General features: G+C 35.6%; 1 protein-coding gene across 1 annotated transcript in view; it reads left to right on the top strand.

Annotated features, from left to right (window-relative positions):
- The window catches only part of LOC145672864 (uncharacterized), a 432953-nt gene that overhangs the window by 397235 nt on the left and 12315 nt on the right, over positions 1 to 23403 (top strand). The window contains exon 5 of the mRNA XM_081742034.1: positions 22124 to 22337. Coding sequence (XP_081598160.1) covers positions 22124 to 22337 — 214 coding nt within the window. The remainder of the gene's footprint in view (positions 1 to 22123; positions 22338 to 23403) is intronic.

Genomic DNA, 23403 nt, shown 5'->3' with positions numbered 1-23403 from the left:
TTGAACCGCAGATTAGATCCAGAAACCTTGACCGATCCTTTGATTGAAATCCCTGTTGAAGACCTTCCAGTGCCATGAAAACTTTGGGAACTTGTGCCAAAATGGACCTTCCTCCCATATTATGAGTAAACCAGAGGAAAGATGTCCGCGCTTCTTGTTGTGTTACATTAGTCTCGAAGCGTGATGTGAACGAATTGTGCATGTAGCCTTAAAAGCGAAGCACAGGATATTTGAAGTAGGACTACAGCGAGACCCTTATCAATCTTAAACTGTCACGGAAACATACTGAGAAATGTTCATTTTTTTAGAGGCGTACAGTTCTGTTTAGTTATATTACTTGCTCTCTGATATTGTTGATAATTCTTGTTTGCGTGCCATGTTAGTTTCGATCGCCATTCCATGTTATTAATAAACAGCGTGCATACACCGACTCAACCTTCGATTTGACCTTTATTGGTTGACCTCCTTTACCAATGACCTTCAACAAACGTTTGACGTCAAATAACTTTATAAAAAGACTCAGTCACACAAATAGCCCGCAATCTAATTAAAGTTTTTTTTTTTTTTTTTTTTTTTTTTTATTCGTCTGCAATGTGCAGTGCAGGCATTTTGGTAATGATTGTTACCTTATTAAATTGATTCTATTGGAGTAAAAGTAGCATTCAAAGATATGGAAAAAATATATTTAAAACCTATTCTAAATCCATATATTTTCATTCCGCCCCTTTCTGTAGATCATTTCAATATCTCATTTCATAATACAAGTTTACAGGACTCTTGTACAGTGGCGGAGGTATAGGGGGACCAAGTGTTTCAACGTAATCATCAAATAGACCTTTTTGACTAACGACACAGTTTACTAAACGTCAAGGCTATCGTGACACACTTCTTTGACGTTTTTATTAGAAAAATAATATCTATTATAAATGAAACCAATTAGTTTTTATAATGACTCTAATATAGCACTGAGCATTATTGCTACTGCTAAAGGTGTTGACTGCTAGTCTGTCTCAATTTAACTAATTATTATTAAATTCTTCACGATTTTTAAATTCTAAAATCTCGTGACACCCCTTAGGGGACTACGTGATACACCAGCGTGTCGCAACATATCAGTTGAGAAGCACTGAGCTAGACTATTAAAAAATGTAGTACAAGTTGGTAAACATTCAAAACTATTGTTTAGTGCGATAACAACTACGGATACTCCCTAAGTTATCAACCTTTGAACAGGCCACTAGAAAAATCTCATTATAGTTAGCATGGAGTTCGCTATTCTTACATGTGTATATTTCTTATTTCTCTTCTGTAGAAGTTTTTTTTTTTTTTTAAATAAAAATGAAGTAAAGGCATCGATCATTACATGATATATGTGTTTAACCGGTTGCATAATTTCATCTGACAGGAAAGGACAAAAAGTTTTATTTAAAAAAAATATATATATATATTTTTTTTTGCTATTGTGAAACCTTGCTTACATTTCGTTCTCTGTTCGGGAAACTATTTTATCCTGAGCTTCAGAGACATAAGTTTACAAAATTAAGCTTTAAAACGACTATTTAGGTGTTAGTTTAACATCATTATTCGCAGGATTCTTTCTTTCTTTATTGTTATATTGTGCCAATATTTTTGAAGTAAGAGATTTAAACGTTCTCTCCTTCAAATATCAGCGGCATCAATAAATATTATATACGAGGAAGTTTTGCTTAATTTATAAATTTTAGATGATTTTGTTTCACGAAATCTTCTGTATTTCACAACAGTTAACTAACACTGTTACACTTTTCAATAAAACATTTTGGTCGTTGAACGTTAATCTAAAATTGTTTGGAGTTTTTCTTCGCTATCGAATGACTGACCTCGATTCTTTTCAGGATTTTTTCTTCAGAATGCAATAATTAAGTCGTTTTTGTTGCTATAAGCAGAAGTATTACTATCTGTCCACTAAATATTTTATGAAGTCCAAAATTTCCTAGCCAAAAAAGCCGCGAAAAAAAGTTTTTTTTTTTCAGTTCCAATTTAGAATTATTAGTGAGTTAGTGGTGGTGTGCTTCTATTCATCAGGATTCTAACAATTTGTATTTCCACCCACAAGAACAGATCCGTAGCCAGAGACAGGTTGTCTCTTCCAAATTAGAACTGTGCAGAATGTTTCAATTGAGTTGAAATAGGGATGAAATTATGCAATTTTAATTGCTAACTTAAATTCAATTTGACGTACCTTAACTCATTTCTGCGTAAAATATGTCTGTTGCTAGATGCACCAAATATCTTTCATAACACATAAAAATATATACTTGATCTCAATTACGTGACTTCATTCCGTAATATTTGTAAGTAATTATACTATATCCTTGGTAAACAACTCTTTTACAGCTTCTATAAACAATAAATAGTTCGATGGTGTTCCGCGATGCCTTTATCATACCCCCCACTGTTGATTTCTGTCCCCCTCCCTAAGAAGTGAGACTAGCTGCAGGCCTGCTTGTGTGAAAGTGTTATTTAAAAGTGCGAACTGTGAACTGTACCAAAGTGTCAGGTGTTGCTGCAATTTTGTTATGGTTTGTTTGGAGGCCATTACCATAGACAGAGAGATTTTCTACTCAGCTGGAAGTGAACGGACCAAATAGTTTCGAGTGGTCAGCAGGAGAAAATGCATTCGCCAATTTTTCTTTTTTTTTTTTTTTTTTTTTTTTTTTTTTTTTTTTTTTAATCTTAAAATGTGTTAATCACGCTCTTTCTTTCACCTTGGTTGTCGTCGAGATATCTTCGTCTGATATCGGCGTCACATTTCGCTAATTCCACTCAATTGCGCTTTCCGTTAGCTCCCAACAGAAGTGTCTCCACGCTGATGATGGTTAACAGGTTTTACTTTCTTGATAACTAAATTAACAGTTTAAGTGGCAGTTATTAATTGATAAATGTTACGGTCTTCATTAAAATAATATATATAAAAATTCATAACGAATTGACGTGTTGCCAATTGAAAGCGTAACTGTAAATCTCAAAATCAGCGTTATCCGTGCATTAATGAGTTTTATGTGTATACCCTATTTTAATTTCGGTTATCGCAGTATTTTTTTTTTCATAAGTTACTTATTTAACCTTAAGGGAGCAGACTACTAAAAATGATACAAAAGATAACCATTTTTCTTTTGCCCGTTTTTTGTAAGTGAAAAGAGATAATGAAATGTAACTTACCACAATAATAGATAATGTTATTCAACACCCGAAAATACGAATCGGAAGAATTTACAGTGTTGTCATCCATAGAAATTACAGAGTGGGCAGAATATGAATTACCCCAAAATCTAGGTTAAGGTAGCGACTAGAAAAATGAACTCAACAGTAATTGATGACTTATCATGTTGTCTTAGTTCCGTGTTAACTGCTTTTTAAATAATATTTGTACTTATTTTGTAATAAGAAGAAAGTGTAATTTTAATTATTATATTTTAGACCAATAGTACATTTTACATTTAATTTTTACATTTTACATGGGCTACATGAATACTTTCTTTGCTGAAGCAAGTATATTTTGTTACCAAAACGAATGATGTCTGTCGAAATTACAAGAGTTGACGGGGGGGGGGGGGGTTTAGGACCCGGTAAACATCTTGTCCCATGCCTTTAATACTTGTCATGGTACGATAATAAGTTACTTGAGTTCGAAATTCTTAGATGGAGGGAAGACCAATGCCAGTCATTCTTTCATAGAAAACGTTCCGGGGGAGCCCACTTAGCATTCCGGGGGCATTGCTTGTACTATTCTATTTATTATTATATTAAAAGCATATTATTTTGATCTCTTCCGCGAGGCACTCTCAGAGCTCCGGGAAGGGCAGAGACCCCAAAAAACATCTCTCGAAGAAGCACTGGCCAATGCCAATGCTAGCATATTATTGTACGCAGAAACGCTAAATGGTACTTACCTTGGGAAATAGAATTGGAAGAATTTTACGTCTAGTTTTGCTTCAATTTAAAAATATCTGAAAACGCTGTTTCAGAGAAAGCAAAATATTTAGAGAGCACCACCCGCTTCAGCCCGTCCGTTGCTACAATCTGACGTACTACTTTGAGCAAGGCAAAGAATTACGAGCCTGTTTCCGGGCTTGATTTCCAACAAGCTTTTTTTTTCTTTCTTTTAGGACCCACGTATATGTCCGTAGGCCAAGGAGGCGAATGATTAACCCTAGGAACACCAAGGGGGGACCTCTGAGACCACATCCCTTGGTATTTAATGTAACTCAAACGTATTGGTGTTGTAGGGTTAATAAAAGTGAGTGAATATAAAATGAATTGGTGGAATGAGTGTGTGGAAGGAAACGAGAGAATCTCGTGAAACTCATGGGTAAGATATTTTAAAATAGGAAATTGGCAATGCCGTGTATGAAACTATTGATCTCTCGCACAGAGGCAATCGCTTTACTTCGCATTAGAAATCTATTGGATAAGATAAATTTATGCAATACACGTTTCATGTGTAGAGGCACGAGTTTTTCGCAATGCGCGATAAAACGAAATGCGTCAGAATTAAGTAATTTTCAGTTTCTTGACGTTTTATGATAGTCTCTGTGTAGTTTCATTGGTTTCCGTTGCGCGATAAACGCGAAATTGATAATTTTGCACGAAGTTTCTTACAATACGCGAAATGACACGAAATTGTAAAAATACGTTTTCATTAATTTAAAACCGCCAGTTTTCCGCCGACGAAACAGTAAAACGTGGCATGAATGGGTGCATTTTGCGTGATTCGGACACGGCTATAGAGAACATGTTGCGCATTAGCTATTACCATCGTAGCTGGATGGGGAGGAGCCGTTTTAATTAGCTAGCCAATGGCATGAACTAGTGATAAGTGACAAATGTACAACAATCAAAGAGGAACATGTGGAAACATGTAACGTGCTTATATGCTAATATTTAATGCTTGTGTCTGTGTTTTCAGAAGACAGCAAAGCTTTCTTACTCATAATAATTTTAATACTGATTTTCTTTCAGTTTAACTAATATATATATATATATATATATATATATATATATATATATATATATATATATATATATATATATATATATAATTTTCTATAAGTGAAATTTACGATGTCAAGTGAAATATTCAATGTATTTGGTTTTTAAGTAATTAATGGCTTATTTTTGTGGTGATCTATGAATAAAAGGAACAATTTTTAAATTGTCAGAGAATATCTTTTGCACAAGAGCTACAAAATGTGAAACTTTACTTGGAAAATGCGACAAAACGCGAAATATGAAAAATGATACGCGAAATTTTCAAATTCTTAGTGCGAAAAACTCATGCCCCTATCCATGTGTGGATTGCATTCGCTAACAGAGACTTTTTATGGTTTCAGGAAGTTTAAATTTTGAGATGCGTATTACAATTCGATGACGCATTAGATTCCAGTAAATCTGGCCCACTTACCTCTCAACACCCAAGATTGTAGGTCCCCTGCTAATTAAACTATGAACTGTGCGTACCACAAAAGAGTGCACTAACTTTTACAGGGAGCTCAGATAATAAAATAATAATTTGTATAGTTTGTCGCCTGGAGTCAAGTAGCTTAGAAGAACATCAAAATAATCTCTAATATTGAAGCGAGGCGACCTAACCGAGAAGGCGATGTAAAAATTTGAGCTGAAGGCAGCGAGTGAATCCCAAAGTGTGATGCGTGACGGGCGACCTCATGTATTGTATAGTCCATGGAGCGTGGCTACTTCATCCTCGGAATTTAAAGGATTCTTCTGCGCGTGTTGATGGATGAAGCCATTCCAACAATACAGATCCTTCCGCTTCCAATCTTGCAGAACCGCCCCCATTCAATATTGACCTTTCATGGGTCAACCAGGAAATTGAGTACGGAATCGGAAACAATCGGAATTGAAACGACATATCACATTTGGTATACAGAAACCAGGCATACATCACACATCCTTACTTTCAACGAACTTTTAAGTTCGCTACTAAATTCTCTGTAGATGCTTGTTATTTGCGAATTTTTCAATTTGATGGAATTTTACTCATCACTCTTACCATTCCTAACTATTGGGCAAAAAGGTTCCGATTTCGGGAGATTTAAGGAGCCATATCTCGGGAACCGTAAGTCATAGAGAGGTTATATTGGTGTTCTTAATAAAAATATTGATTCAATAATTATTGCGGTTAGTTCATCAAGTAAATCTAATATATAATTTCATATAAATTCCGAATATATATTTAAAGTTCTTTCTGACAATTCTCTTGCATCATTCTCAACTAGTTTTTTCTTCTTTTAAATCTTGGATTCATAGACACCTGAAGCATTCATTTTATAGTGGTTCATTAGAACAAAAATAAGGATACAATTTTAAGCACAACAATTGTATGGCATCATTTATGTTAACAAGAATTTTGTTTTCGAGATTTCATGTTCTTGAGTCAAAAAGGAAATAACAGTAGTATTATATAGAAAGGTCCTCCAACTAAATATAGTTTTCTGTGACCTTTTTGCTTTCATGTTAGAATTACTCTTTTGAATGCAATTGAACTATACTTCACAATCAATACATTCTAACAATTATAATATTCTTTTACCTCATATCCCTCAGAATACAGTTTCTTTTTAATGGAAGGTAATGATTGGTTACGACAGTCGAGAAATGCATTCCAATCCAGTGGTCGGCCCATTCTAAGATGTATTGCCAACAGTTCATCCAGGAAAATACCGGGATGGCACCTTTAAGAATAGACCTTGGTAGAGTTAATTCCGATTCCTTTCCCATTGGCATTGCTAATGTTTGTTGATTATTAAATCCAGTGTTAGTATTTACGAGTGGTTCTATATTATGTCTTATTTCTTCATTGGTTTTCCGTTCCATCCGGATAATTATCTTTATTCTTCCGCATAAGAACGCTTCCAACACCTTTGATACTTAGTCTATAGTTATTAAGTATTCTGCCTGTTGGAAGGTCCTGGGACTAATTTTTTAAAAATCCTTCTTAATTTTCAGTTTGAACCTGCAAATGTTTCTTGCATGTTTCTCGATTTTCAGCTTCCTCTTTTAACACTCAATATTTTCTTCTATTTTTCAAATCATCGATCACTTGTGTTCTTCTTCTTCCTATCCCTCGCTTTTCTTCCATCTTTCCGTGTATGATGGTACGAAGAAGACAATTTCTTCTCAAGATGTGTCCAATCCAATTGGCCTTTCTACGAACGATGGTGGCTAGAAGTGTCCTCTTCTCTCCTATCCGTTTAAAAAAAACATCTTCGTTTATTACTCTTTCTATCCATTTTATAAGGACCGCGGTGGCTCAGTGGTAGAGCGTTCACCTCTGGTGCTTGGGGTCCCGGGTCCGATCCCAGCCCCCGCCAAGTGAACTTTGTGGTGGACAAACACCGTGTGCGTGGGTTTCTCCCGTTTCTTCCCACTTTCTTCATTCCACCATTTCATTCAATACTCATCATCACCATCTCCTTTAGCCTAACCGGCATAAACGTGGGACGTAAAACTCAAAGATTTCATTTTCATTTTTTTCTATCCATTTTATCTTCTCCGTCTTTCTCCAACACCACAGGAGGAACCTCTCTAAATATTTCTTCTCTAACTTCCGTGATGTCCAAGTCTCTAAACCATAAAGTCCAATACTTCATACATAGCATTTGACCAATTTCTTCCTTAGTCCAATATTAAAGCTGCTAGTTAAGAAAGATCTTTTCTTGTTTACTGCTTCTTTGGCTACGACAATTCTCGACCTGATCTCTTTGGTGCAGTACGCATGTTTCGTCAAAATACTTTCCAGATATTTGAAATGATCGACCTCTTCAAGTACTCTTTATTCTACTCTGTCCTGTAAGGGCACATTTCCACGGGATATATTCTCATGACTTTCGATTTTTCGATGTTTATTTTCAATTCATTTAATTTCCCAGTGGCAACTGTTTTGTCAATCATCTATCTATTCTAATTTTAAAAGAATGGAAATCGTAGTCTATTGTTTTATTTAAAGAGAGGACTTTGGTTTCGGAGTCTCAAGTTATTCCCGGTGGGAGAATCTTGAAATCTGAACATACTATAATGGTTCGATTCGATCTCAAACTGATCACAATAACGAGACGTAAATATTAAATTATTATTAATATGATGTAGATATAAACATATAATTGAATTATGCTAAACAGATATAACCATTGTAAAATGCATGGTCATTAAAGTGACTGAGAGCTGCTGTTGAGTGCATATATTCGTTCATAATTACCAGACGCATGCATAATTACGTAGTTAGCATTGTGCTTGCTCAACGGAATGCTTTGATTTCATCCGAGACGTAAGGCTAATCCTAGTTGATGAATTAGCTACAGATAGTGTCACTGTGTTGCTTTGTTGTCAAAGAGTATTCTGGTCGTATATCTACCGGATGAATACAAAATGGAGCACGCAGCCATGTCTGAGTAGATATTAGAAAATTACAGGCCTCAACCAACATATAATCTTTTTTAAGGAGTTCAAGCTGGAAGCGGCAGTAATCGTAAAATACACGATTTTAAACTGTATTGAACTGCACCAATCTTGAAGTGCACAATCCTAAAATGCCTAAGTGCTAAATTGCAGAAGACCTAAAATTTAGGACGCGGTAATATTTTATGAATTTCCAGTTTAGAGTCGGCGCGGCCACCGAAAATTTGTATTCTCCAGATTTTTGGGAAACCATATTTCAGGTTCTGTTAGCTCAAATGGTCACTGTGTGTATTCTTCTATTAATCCGTATAAATACGAGTACCTATTTTTAGGCACTAAAGTAGTGTTTTCATTATTCGATTAAAAAAAGTACCAATAAAACTTTTTACCTGTTTTTTTTTTGTTTTGTTTTTTCAAGCATGGAGTCATTCTAGAACACGTTACGTATAGTTTTACGCCTTTCTGCATCGAGACATAGGGTATGATGACGTCATAACTTAAAGAATAGTTTTTATTATGGCTATTTTCATTATTTTTTGGCGAGCTTACTTTTGCACCTAGAAGATTGAAATTTTGCACACACATTAAGTGCACCCCGTAGTATTTTAAAGATTTTTTTCAGATCTGCGTTAAAACAAGAGGGTCCAGAGGGGCAAAAAGGTATGAAAAGGGATATTTTAACAAAAAAATCTATTTTTCGCGATTTTCTCGCTTCAGATACATGATAGAGACATCTAAATAATACCGTTTGAAAGCCTGTTCTATTCTGAAGAGAACGAAGTACGAACCATGACGCTAGGATAAATAGGGATGTCTCAAGAAATGTTTATATTACATCCGAGTCTTGGAGTAATCTGGGGCATTGTGGGGCTCATTGGTAAATATTCCCCCCCCCCTCTTACTATTCCAAATAGAAGCCTGAAATTTTGTACACGTATTTAGTACACCCCTTACTATTTTTTAGTTTATTTTGAGATTTATGCGTTAACATTGGGGTCCAGGGGCTCAAAATTTCAAAAGGTAAACAGAAAAATCTCGATTTCTCTTAAAATTTCCCGTTTTAGGAACATGATATGGAAATGTGAATGGTACCGTTTGAAAGGCTGTTCTAGTCTGGAGAGAATGAGGTACAAAACATGATCCTAGGACAAATAAGGATGATACTGTAGCTGCTTGACTGAAAGCATAATTTACTTTTTTTTTTTAAGGCCTAAAATTCATAAGGGTTAATCTAGACAAGCATTTTTTTTTTCGGAGAGCATGGCGGCTCAGTGGTAGAGCGGTCACCTCTAGCATGAGTGCGATCGCAGGTCATGACAGTTAGGAGGAGAGGTGACCATTTTGTAATCACTCAGACTCATTATTCTGAATGGGGCTCACGCGGACTAAACTCACAAGGCTCGCTCACTGCTCACTGTTCTCATTGAATCGCGGGCTCTGGCTCGTGCTTATGCGGGCTCGATTGAGTCCAAACTCGGGATCGCCAGTCTGAACATGTCTTGTTTGTAGCATCGTGTCCGTGTTTTTTTCTCGGGGTTTTCCAGTCCCCTTCAACATTCTCATTTCACAGGTTTTTTCATAGTCACTTTCCTTAATCACCCGTTTCCTTTAGAGTAGAGGTTCTCGAACTTTCCATTTGCGTGTTTCCATAATTAGTATCAACATAAGTCTCATATATCACCCAGCAACGACCCACGTGCTACCACAGGTTGAAAACCCTGCTTTAGACAAAAAGTCCTTAGGAAGTTGCTACGTTGGAATACATTTTTAACATGAATATCTGTTGCTGTAAGATGTTAATATTACTTTATGCAACAAAATATTAAAATTGCTAAATAAAATATCTTTGTGTTAAACGTACGGTATTCTTATACGATTTTACCATCTGCCCCTTATCGAAGGATGGCGAAAAGGAATTTTTATTGGTTGTGTGAAATTAGTAAAATTATATTTGGAAAAGCTTCATTCGTGAATTCCACTCTCATCCCACAGCACAGAAGCCTCGGAAGGTAATTACTTTCCAGTTCCGTATAGAAAACATTTGTATAGACCTATTATTGTTGAATTGTGAGGGAAATTGCAGCGGTTAATCGGACAATCTCTCCAGTGTTCCTTATCTAATTGAACATTACGTAAAAATAGTTAATGTCGTGTGCGAGGCAAGGGAAACCATATGTACTTAATGTGACATGCTTCGTGATCAAGAAAGGAAACTAAAAAAGCGAAACCTGTATTCTTTCTTTAATTGAATGCAACGATTGATGATTCTTCCGTTCTTCAGCGCCATTGTAAATAACATTCAGAAAATTGCAACTTTTGGTTATGCAATTGGAAGGCTTGTACACAACTTTCTCGGGAAATCGGTAGTTTATTCAGTTATTGCCAAAACGAGTAGAAATAGTGATAGCAGGCGTTGTGAAATAGGCCTAATTAGAATAGTGTACACAAAGAACTGAATTAATCTGGAGCGCAGCATTTCTAAATTTTTAGATCCACTATTGTCCCTTTTTTACAGAAAAGTCGAAAGGAATAGGGTTTCGTATCATAGAAGAGTCGAAGGTGATGTCTCGTTTCGGAAAGGGTATCTAATACGCTGTCGTCTCATTTCAAGGGCAAGAAATTCTTTAATTCCAGAAAATGTGTTAAAAAAAAAAAACTTTTGTTTCAAATCAGTGCTATTTATATTTCATATTAATTCAAAGTATAAAATATTGAAAAGAAACAAGCAGTTCTAACTAGTTTATAAAGCCACATAAGTGGAAGTTTCAGCGTTTAACTCCTCTTTTGAGCAAGACAATATGGAAAAACGAACACTAACTTAAGGTACAGAGTGTCCCAAGAGGAAGGGTCAATATTTTGGAAAATGGTAGCATCAGTGATTCTAAGCAAAAATATTTACATGAACATTGGTTCTAATCTCAATGGTTTGAGAGCTACAGATTGAACCATTTTTGACTTCTTGTTTCTTATTACTCACCCTGTAGTTATTCTACATAGGTGAGACCTAGCTGATTTGAAAGGTAATGAAATAACCTTTCCAACGGTAACACGTGGAAGTGGTGTCTTTGAAAAGGAAATTATTGAGGGAAATTTGGGAATCAGTGTTGCCATCCAATTCCCTTAGATGATCTTAACTTTTTCTCAATAACCCTATTCTCAAAGACACCATTGCCACATGTTGCATACGGTTGGAAAGGTCATTCCATTACGTTTCAAATCTGCTGTGTCCCACCTCTGTAGAATAGTTACAGGGTGAACAATACGCAACATGAAGTAAAAAATTGTTTATAACCTGTAGCTCTCAAACCGTTGAGATTAGGACCCATGTTCATGTGAACTTTTTTGGTTACTTGCGCTTCCTCCGGACACCCTGTATATACATAAACGTCCTGTGTGCACTGAAGGAAATGAGATTGAGTGCTTGATCCCCCCCTTGATGAAAATGTGCATACGCCACTGCAATTGGACATCTAACTACACAAAACATTTCTCCAAGTGGACGTTGTAGTGGATAAACAGAGTTTTGTATTTCCTCCCACTTTTTCATCCATCTCGTGTGGAAGAAGTTGCTTCATGTAGTAAAAAACTTAGTATCTTTTAAAAATAAATGATAGAAATGATGATCATGGACCTGCGAAAGACACTTTGAGAAACGCTTTTTTGGTGAATTAGCGTTATTCGCATGATTACCAATCCCTCTCCGCCATTCTGCAGTGATGAGAGTAATATTTCGTAGAAAACGTTCCCTCCACTAGGTGCATTCATAAGCGAAAGAAATATGACGACATCTTTGAAAGAAGGGAGAGAACCCTTGGTTTCCACCATTCAACATTTTTACTGAGATAACGAAAATTAATGAGCGTACTGCTGAAAAGTTACTTTTCAAACTCCTTATCAACAGGCCTAATATTTCAACTGGAGCGTTATTTTTGTATCAACTTTTTTAGGTTTCAAACCAATAAAAAGAAAAAAAATGAAGGCTGTTCCATTACCAGATATATTTCTATTGTCTTAAGTACTGTATTGTAGGATCGTTGCTTCAGTTCTCTCAAAGTGAGAATGTTGCATGGTCGGCGGTTGTGTTAGCCACGAGACGAGATTTTTTTGGTATTCGAGACGAGACAAATTTCACTGATCTCAAACGATGTTTTAGTGTTAAATGGTTCACAGTATAAGAGCTAAAAGATTGATAAAGAGATTGTACGAACACAATGAGGAGAATCTATCAACGTTTAAAGATATACACAATGATTTCAATATTCAGGGTGTCTATCGGTCACGAAAGTCTTGAAAAAGTCACGAAATCAGAAAACGGTCATGAAAGTCAAGAAAAACTCACGAAATTTAGCTTTTGGGTCACGATTTTTTTTATCTGTACAAATATAAGTACAAATTGGAAAATTTTGTTCTATAAAACATCAAAATTTACCACCAAAATGTCTGGTCGGCTTTAGAAGCTACCAAGTCGAAAAAGCACGATTCTGTCGCATGCATGAAAATTCGGCCTAATTCGCACCCAAATTTGATCTTGAGAATGTTACCAAATTTTATGGCTTGGTAAAGGAAAGGTCATGAAAAAGTCTCGAAATTTCATTTTGGAATTTTAGTAGACATCCTGATGTTGTTATATTACTGACTTCGTAGACTTCTCGTTACGCAGAAGGATTATGATCACTTATGGGTGAAATTAAGAAAAACAAGCAGGGCATAAGTTGTAATTCTTCGAAAAAAAAAAAAACATGAAACGAGAAAACCGTACTTTTCGTCTCGTGGGCAACACTACCTGACCATCAATTGTAATATCACTCTCCCTCTTTTTCCTTCCACCACATCTTTTAGAATCCAGTGTTTCACTCATCTTTTAAAAACTATTTTCAATATGGTTATTCTCTTCCATATTATTCCCAATACTTGGTCATTGGTTGTAGTTCCAAACTCATTTTCTCCATTCTTCCCCACATCTACTTTTGGGGACACTGTAACCAGCAGCTCCCGAATCGTATCGCCTCGGTGCTCGAAAGGAAAGTAAGATTTCAGTGAACCAACTAGGAGCATACTGAAAATATAGAAAACGAAAATTTTGAAATTAATAATCATATTTCGTGATACATGATTTTTACTGTACGCGTATTTTCATTAATTGATCAATACTAGTACAGTAGAGCGTCGTTTACCCGCCAACACGTACAGCACATTTTTTCTTAACAATACACTGTGCTTTATATAAAGAAATTAGTGTATAGTAACAAACAAAAAAACGAGAAAACATTCTAAATATCTAAATTCAGTCCGGTGTTATTTATGAAGAAAAAATACTCACATTTATTTTTTCATCACATTAAGAAAAAACGAAGACAGATTTATGTCATTAGAATTAAAAATTTATACCTAGGTGTTCTTGATAATAATATGTATGGCACCGGTTACACTAGATCATAATTCGTCGAAATTTGGTCCTTCGAACTGTCACAAATTCATATGAATTAAACAAATTAATTGTTCATATGACTCATATTCATGAAAATAGGACAGTGATAATGCAACCGACTGTATGGATATCAATTTATTGGCTTAATTCTAGATAGTTATTGTATGATCAAATTTTGTAGGAATTCTGATCCAGTGTAACGCACTGTAAATCGTTGGCCAAAGGTTAGTACATATGGTATTATATATTATACTGTATTAGGCTACCACCCAACCGACTTACCACCAAGTCGATTTATAATTGCGCAGTAGTGCCGTGTTTAGTCGCGTAATAGTCGCACCTTAAGTTTGAAGTAAAAATATTCGCCAAAAAATTTCCCCGCATAAAAGTCGCAGTCGCTGTCTGTGTAAACGAGAGTTGCTTCGAAATTGTTTATTTTACTGATACGTAATGTTGTGTCCCATCTATCAACAGAAATCAACTAACCTACTTCCACCCTTCATTTTATGTTGACATAATGCTGTATGTATCGAAATTGTTGTGGTCATAGCGATAATTAAATGTCAGCTTTCCTCGCATAATAGTTGCAGTTAGATTTTCGCATTAAAAACTGGCACAAAAGGTGCGACTATTACGCGAGTATACACGGTAATTAAAGTAGACTACTAACTCCGTATGACTTGGGTTCATTTCACAGTTATAAACCACACATCACACTGCACCGAGGAAATAAAGCTACTAAATTGTTGGAAAGCATTTTATACACGAAAATGGAAATTGCATCAGTAGTTTTGCCTTTAATGTTGATGGGACAAAGCGCAAATATTTCATAATGATTTGCTGTTGCAAATTGTGAAACTCAAGACTTCTGTTAAGTACCACGACATGTTTACTTACAGTTCATCTCCTATTTAATTAGTTAGATTGAAATTTTGACCGAATACAATAGATAATGTTTAAAAGCTACTGAGTAGTTTCCAAGGTGAAATTCTTTATTGTGATAACATTGCTGAGGTTGCAAACTCTGGATTTTGTATTCGCAATATTTGAACTCTTTTGTCAACATTGTTGTCTTCATTTATATAAATAGCGTTGGTAGCATGGTTTGTAAATGGATTGCTCTGGGATGATCTGATTCACGATAACTTGTAAGTATTCATATGTGAGTGACTCAGCTCAAAAAGTTTATGATCTTTGAGAACAAGACACCAGTTTTGCGTAGAAGGATATTCAGAAGAATCGTTTGATTGTGGAAGACTACCGTCCCTTTTGAGCAAACCAGGCTGTATAAGACGTAGGTCTTATGTTTAGAGCGCAATCAGAAGCATTGTAATGCGTTAAGTTTTTAATGCTCTCCCACCGGTAGTCGAACGCGGGACTCCATGTATCAAAGGCGTACGCGCTTAGCCACAAGAACAACGGGGAGGTGCAAAGATGGTGTTATCATTCGAAAACACAGTTAGTTGAGTTACTTCGGATCTCGTTACAACCAAAAATTAAGTGAAATCTTTGAGTTTAACGTCCCACATTATGCCTGTTAGGCTAAGGGAGACAATGATTAAAGCAAGTGAAAGAATTGATTGAGAAAGTGGAAGGAAACGGGAGTACCCCGAGAAAACCCACGGACACGATGTTGTCCACCACAAACTTATTTGCCCAGGGATCGAACCAGGGACCCCATGCAGGTCGACCACTGAACCACCGCCCCCCCCTGTTATAAGGAAAAGTATTGTTATTGGATCTGAGGGTGTTGTTTAGAGTTTAACGCTCCTTTCAGTACAACTTAATCTGGGATCCAAACCATATGATCTCCCATCAGGAATTGAACCTGGGTCTTCCACGCCAAGGGCACATACTTTATCCAAACCAGTGCTATGTTAACAATATTCTGGGCCGTTGAGCAAACCAATGTGCTGAAGTCTTACGACAATTACTGACATAATGAAATGTAAATGAGGCTACATGCATAGTGAGATGACTTGAATTCTAACCAGGGATACTGAACTAGACAAATCACTGTGTCATTGCTGCAAATATTATTTTGTAGTTTAGTGTAGTCTTGGACACTCTATAGTACAGGTACTGTTTATAATGGCAAAGAATTCAGATACCCAAATTGGCATGGGGCCCCGGGCAAGTGGGCATTGAATCCATTCATTAAGACGGCCCTGGAACTAACCAGAAAAACCTTTCCTGTGTCAATTACTATATTAAGATTTGAGTAAAAAGTCGCTCATGTTGTGAAGAAACATGAACCCCTCCTCCCCCTTGATATCATTCTTTGTGCGCTGCTAAAGAAATATGTGTTCAGAAGGTTTTAGTGAGAAAAATTAGTGAAATCGAAAGTGCCACGAGAAAACGCACGGAGACGATGTTGCCTACCACAAACTTATTTCGCCAAGAATCGAACTAAGGACTCCATGAATCAGAGGTAATCACTCTACCACTGAGGTACCATGCTTTTTTTTTTTTTTTTTTAATTAAGGTCTATTTAGTTGTCTCTTAGTTATTGAAGATCCAAATGTGTGACACAATTTTAATTTTAATATTGCACCAAATGTAATATATAATGCACCAGAAGTGAACGTTCTACCTCGGATCATGTGGTTTGAGTCCCATGTTAAACTGCACATCCATTTTTCTGATCTAGAAAGAAAGATCTGCAGATAGTTGTTAGTTAATTTTATAGTATTTTTTATATATCGTGAGTTATTAACTGATTTAGTTTCATTTTTTACTTGTAAATTAGGGTTTAGAGAAGATCTTTAATATTTTTCTTTTTTGGGAGAGGAATGCGACATTATTATTATTATTATTATTATTTCTAGCTTAAAAGCCTGACATACTAAAAATAATACGAAATTTATTATTTTTCTTTTGCTACTTTTTCATAAGTGAAAGGAGATAATGAAATGCAACTTACCACATTCATAGATATTATTATTCTACAACGTAAAATATGAATCTGAAGAAATTTCAACGTTACCATCCATAGAAATTACAGTGTTGCCAGAATAACTGTTCCCCCCAAATCTGAGTTAAGGCAGCGACTAGAGGAGCGAACTCAACTGCATTTGATTACGTATCATGTTGTCTTGGTATCCTATGAACTACTTTTCTTTTTTTTTAAAAAAATAATAGTTGTATTTAGTTCGTAATAAACAAAATAGTTTTAACATACAGTTATTTAAATTAATTAATGTTATTTAAAAAGTAGTTCACATGATACCAAAACAAGATGATACGTAATCAAATGCAGTTGAGTCCGTTCCTCTAGTCATTACTATAACTTAGATTTTGGGGGAATTGTTATTCTGGTAACACTGAAAATTCCTCAGGTTCATATTTTCTGTTGTAGAATAACATTATCTTTGATTGTGGTAAGTTTCATTTCGTTATCTCCTTTCACTTATGAATAAACAAGCAAAAAAAAAAAAAAAAAAAAGTAAATTTTGTATTAGTTTTAGTATGTCAGGTTCTTAAATATTCATACCTGTACTTTATATTGATTTCTACAAAACTACACACTGGGAAATGAAAACTCCAAGTCGGAACGATCGAAGGCAAATAATCAACAGCTACTTTTAATGTCATAGCCAAGATAAATTGTTTGTCAATGATAGTGTTGAGGACGACTGTTCCAAGCCAAAAGCTTCATCTCTGTTGAGTAAAGTAAATGTTTGCTTCATGACCCAAACGACGTGAAACGCTCCACGACTTCTACAGCAAGGCAACCCAGCCGTGACGGTTTCTGCTTGGGTTGGGTGATAACACCATTTCTTTATCCGAGGCGTTGGGCATTCTCTCGCAGCCAGAAATGAAAGGGAAATAATCGCCAAAGTAATTAACGAACTTTACTTTAATTCAAGTCTCAGAAAGAAGGCTTTCAGGGGTCGAAATCACGGAGAAAATTCCGAGTAAAAATTAAAATCTAGAAATGGTTTGGATGAAAATTCAGTCGTTTTTAACTGAATACATTTTTGTCTCTTCAAGCTTAAACCAGTGTTTAGTAACCCACTGAACCCAAATTCACATGCTTAATAACATGGGTGTTCACTCGTGTACGCATCTTATCGCGTTATATCAGACGAAACTAATTTGTGATTCACTGTTAAACATTACGTTGCGTGAAAGACGAGATAGTCTTTTTTTTTTTTTTTCAATCTTCCGTTCCCCCAAAATGGAAGGTTATACATTTTACAATATTATTAGTGACTTAAGAAAGAAAGAAAGAAAGAAAAGTTGAAAGATGATATATCTATCAACAGGGTCGCTTTTCTGCTTAAGCAAGCTAGGCTCGTGCCTAGGGCGCAAAAGAATTTGAGGGCGGAAAAAAAGAAAAAGAAAATACGCTGGTGCAGAAAATGTCGTTCCCGTTCCGGTTGAGCTACCTTGTCCCGTTGTGAGCTAACTATATTAGATCTCGGCGGCTGATGTAAATGTGATACGTATAATTTTACTTTTGATAATTGAAAATAGAGATTTATATTACTTGATAAATAAGAATACTTAAGAACAGTGGTCTGAGGATAACTGCGGGGTGAAAACAAACTATTAACTGTACTAATATTAGGAAAAATACGTGTTTTCTGCTGTTAACAGACAAAAACCGAGACTGTGGAAATGATTCCTTGTGCACTTTTTAATTATAATAGTTTACGAGAAATCTATAAATACAACCTCCGTCCATTTTAATATGATAAACTGAACATCAGCATAATGAATTATTATTATTATTATTATTAATAATAATAATAAACAATTATAATATACTTTTGATGAGTTCAATATATTGTTATTAAAAGCGCGCCAAATAAATTTCAATCTTCTGTACATGCATGGAATTATCTTGTCACTTGCTTACTTCGCAGCAGTTATCAGCGTTTGTTTGTAACCATCATGGCTGCCAGTCCGGGATATGGCAGGTCCATAGGAGGTGGATAATGGAAAGACTCTCCAAAGATCAAAAACAAAGAAAGGGAGTTAAAGGAAAATCTATCCCGAATCAAAACTGGCAAGGCAATAACTGGAGGGAGTGATTTGGAAATAGTGAGGGAGCGTAACAAATTAATGTCTAGGGCGCCGGGGAGGTTACGGGTCAGCATAAATCGTCATGGGTAAATTTCGAGAAAATCGACAATAACGTTTTTTTTTTTAACCTAAAAATTGATGCAATACGCTAACCACACCATCTATTAAGATGGAACTGGTACCATTGTAGGGTTGCCACCTGTCCCGAATTAGACTGAACATCTGTAATTTTAAGAAAATTTTCAGTCTCGAATTACGCCTAAGAAGGAAGCCAAATTATTCGGAAGTTACGAAATATGAAAGTGACATTTGTAAATTTCGACTCATGATGTGTACTTTGGTTCTATTGCTCAAATATTTCGCATTGGCAATGATGCCTTCGTGTGTATCGTTTCAGTGGTTTCGTAATTTCTGTTACAAGTTTTGTTTCGTGTGTTTTGCTTTAAAATCTACATTACCTATCTCCTGAGGTAGCCTTAAAACCCTCTATATTTAAAAGGGGGTATGTTTAGTACAAGGGGTCCAGAAGCACGTAAGAAACACAAAATTTACAGGAGAAATGAGTGATGCAAGTACTTAGACGTAACATAACGTAACCAAATCTAACCTAACCTAACATAAACTAACGTAAGCTAACCTGAACTAACCTAAACTAACGTAATATTAGTAGAAATAAGCGAAATTCTATCATTTGTTTGGAAAATTATGCGAGACTCCTACACTAATATAACATAAACTAAACTAACCTAACGTAACCTAAACTAGCCTAACCTAACTTAAACTAACCAACCCTACCCTAAACTAACCGAATATGAACAGAAATTACCAAAATTGTTATATTTTTTTTTAGAGAAAAGAGTTGGACCCCTTCTGCTAAACATAGGCCTTTAAAAGACAGTTGATTGCTATTTGCACGTTTAATCAATATATAGAAATTTTGACGGCGTAGCGGTACATCAAGACTTGGTTAAAATGCGAAGATTAACTTATATGACAATTTGTTATTCTTTAGAAACGAAAATTTAGACCATCTATAACACGTAAAACGACTGTAAGCTTAGGATGTCTTCGTATTTGCATTTTCCTCAAACTTGTTTGAAGGGTACTTCAGCTACGATTTGGAACAATCCCTTTTGTGAGCCATGTTTCGAAGCATTTAATGCTGCACTAATTAGACGGGACAGCTTTGATTTTCTTAATATTTGGGCTTGCATTGAAGAAGTAATCGAGGCTGCGGTGGCTCAGTTAAAGAGCACTCACATCTGGTACGTAACGTCCTTGCTTTGATACCAGCTCCCGCAAAGTGGGCTTGTGGTCAGGGTCGGATCCAGGATGGACTTCTGAGGGGGGAAGGTGAGTTGTAATACTGCTACCTAGAGCTACTTTTAAGAGCTCCAAACTCTAGGATGGGTTTTATTTATATATAAAATAAGAAAGTTTATTCTTCTGGGAAGGGGGCGATTGCCCTGGTCACCCCCCTGGATCCACCATGTGTGTCGCTTTTCTCGGATTCTCCCGTTTCCTCCCACTTGCACCGTTATCGTGGTTTCCCTTAGCTTCAGAGCATAATAATGCCAAGTTAAACATTAATGAAGTCAGTTTCTACCAGAACATAGTTCAGTCTTCCTATTGAAAATGAAAGTTGTGTTTATATACTGTAAATATGTAATACGTTGTGGTTCTAAGCATGTAATATGTAAATAGTTGAATGTTTAAAATTAAACGTCTAATGAAGGAAACTCAATTGCATAACGTTTGCATGCATCAATGTCTTGAAAGCTGTGCTACAGACCTATTCGTACAAAAAGAATCGCTTGTTAGGAGTCAGAATTTCAGTCGATGGCCGACAGGACGGCGGTGCGTGTTGTGTGCAGCACCGAAGCAGGTGTTGCAGAATTTGTTGTCACGGATATAAAATTTTCCCCTTGAGCATTGCGATTGGCTTGGGCAGGGGAACTCATACTGCCAGTGTTTTGCAGCGGCTATTTTTAAACAAATACAGACAAAACTGTATTACACAATTTGTGCGTGTTATTTATCAGGCAAAAAGTTAATCCAAGTTTTCAACAGGTAAAGAAACGGATATGAGATCTTTGACCCCTGCGTTATGGTCTGTGGCTTCCGCAGATATTCATCTATTGATTTATATCCTAACTGAATATTGCTAATAACCAGAATTCAACTTCCAGTTCTACTTAAGTCCAATATTTGGAGTGAATTTTCAGTCATAAAATAATAGTTATAGTTTTTAAGGCGTGTAAAAGAAAAATAAACCAAGTTGTGTTATAAATAGAGGACATATGCCCATATGTATCTTCATCCTATTAACTCAATGAAGCCAAAAACAACCGAGCATCGGCACGTCTGATTGGCTACTTTCGTTTCCGCAATGAATGTTTGCTCAAAATATTGCGATCTTATTGGGCGGTAGGGGTGGCGAAACTGTGACGTATGGCTTCAAGATTTTGTTGTATAGGCAGATCCTCTATTTTATTACATCCTTGAAATAAACATAGAATAAATTTCCTTTCTACATAACAAAACCACATCACTTAAGTTTTAGGAGCGAAGTGCTGACATTAAAATGAAATTATTATATTTCTCCATTTTTAAATATTATTAAATATTTGTTGTGTTTGGATCTAAACATAAAAGATATTTTGTGTTCTACGCCTTTTATATGCGTTTCCACTAATTGGTGGAGTTCATTTACAGCTATATTTATTTAAATACTAAATTCATCAGGTTCTAAATTATATGTAAGTAGCTAGGTAAGTGTGGAAATTGAAGCACTCTGAGGTGGGGGAAAGTTACTGTTGAAAAACAGATGATTTCTTATTTGTTTATAAATTTAATTTTTCTAATTACGCATGAAGTTTTGATGTCATTACCAAGTTCCTCCCCTAGAAAGCACAAAGAGTGCGTTCTAGGATGGAAGTGTTCAGAGGTGCCTGGGAATTTCCCCCTTTAATTACCACACTGAAGTAGATGTTGATGTTTCCTGTAGATTTTTTGTGTGAAGAGTTAGACAAAACCATGCTAATACATCTTCGCGCGCAATTTGCTGGTGGAATTCAAACAGATAATTCATAAATTACAATGAACAATGTCTCTTTAGTTGTAGATTTGGAGATGAAATGCAAATTAAGGTAGTAACAAATAATTGTTCGTATTGAAAAGACTTGAACCTGTTCGTTTTGTTTTCAGATCTGCTGTATCCAACTATGATCCCTGAGCCAGACTACTGCGACCATTCGAGGCAGCAGGAAAAGAACAGAAGAAACACATCTACAGGCGGCGCAGGGCCAGGGCCTGTCTTTGATCCCGAAGGTTTAATTCTTCCAAGGAAACCTCAAAATCCCTGCATGGACTCCATCGATAGACAAAACCTCCACCGGGAGCTACTCTTCAATCAAAAAATGTAAGTACAATCCACTTGAGATATTTGTTCAGAATTTTATACTGGAGTTTAATCAGTAAATCAAAGATAAATCAAAGTCTTCAGAAGTATATATGCATGAGAACTTATTTCGTAGAGTACAAGAGAAATGATGATAGGTGGACAAAATCAATTCTTCACTTTCATACTAAAAGGCAAAAAACGACCTACGAAACGTCCTCATACAAAATGATTTGACAAATCAAGAAGCACTGTGGAGTGACCAGGACAGACCCTTATCCAGTAGTGGACTGATAATGGTAGAATATAAGAAATAAATGGAAATATTGCAAACTTCATATAATATTACCAACCAATGACGTTTAATCTGGATCATATTCACGCATTTATTTAATAAAGAACTATTTGAAAGTGGGTATCGTAAGACATGCCAAAGTCAGGCATTTAGAACGAATGTAACCTACGTGCCGAATATTCGAAAACATCTTTAGAATGAGTGTACCAAAATGAATGTTTTAAATATAGTTTGTTTATAGATAAGAGATTGACATGTATAGAACTTGCCGGTCCAGTCAATTCAGGATTTTGAAAAATGGACGAAAATGTAAAAACACATCCTAGATAGTGTGAGAAATCAAAAATATTCCATTACTATAATAATAATAATAATAATAATAATAATAATAATAATAATAATAATAATAATAATAATAATAATAATAAAGTATCAGTATCGCGGCGAAAATGAACCTTATCGACTTCATCCTTTATAATAATTAATAATGTACATTAATTATTTAGTAGTTTTGAAAATCAATCCAGGTTAGTGTATGGGAAGTTACTTAGCACAGGGACACTCTTTAATATTCTGCTTTACAGGGGTACGTATATTTGTGCATGGTTAAAGGAAAAATATGCACTGACAGCTTCATATTTCAGCTTCATACTGTAAAAGCTGCAAGAAAATGACGTCATTGAGAACGATAATAGAGTAAATTTTGTCTCTTAAGTATATTCCCAGTATGTACCAAGGGACAGTGATTATGATTATTGTACCTAGGGACAGTATTAAATGTCATGATAATCG

This window comes from Thermobia domestica, chromosome 16 (assembly GCF_964235325.1).
Source record: "Thermobia domestica chromosome 16, izTheDome1.hap1.1, whole genome shotgun sequence".
Lineage (NCBI taxonomy): Eukaryota > Metazoa > Arthropoda > Insecta > Zygentoma > Lepismatidae > Thermobia > Thermobia domestica.
This window is presented reverse-complemented; position numbering and strand designations above follow the sequence as displayed.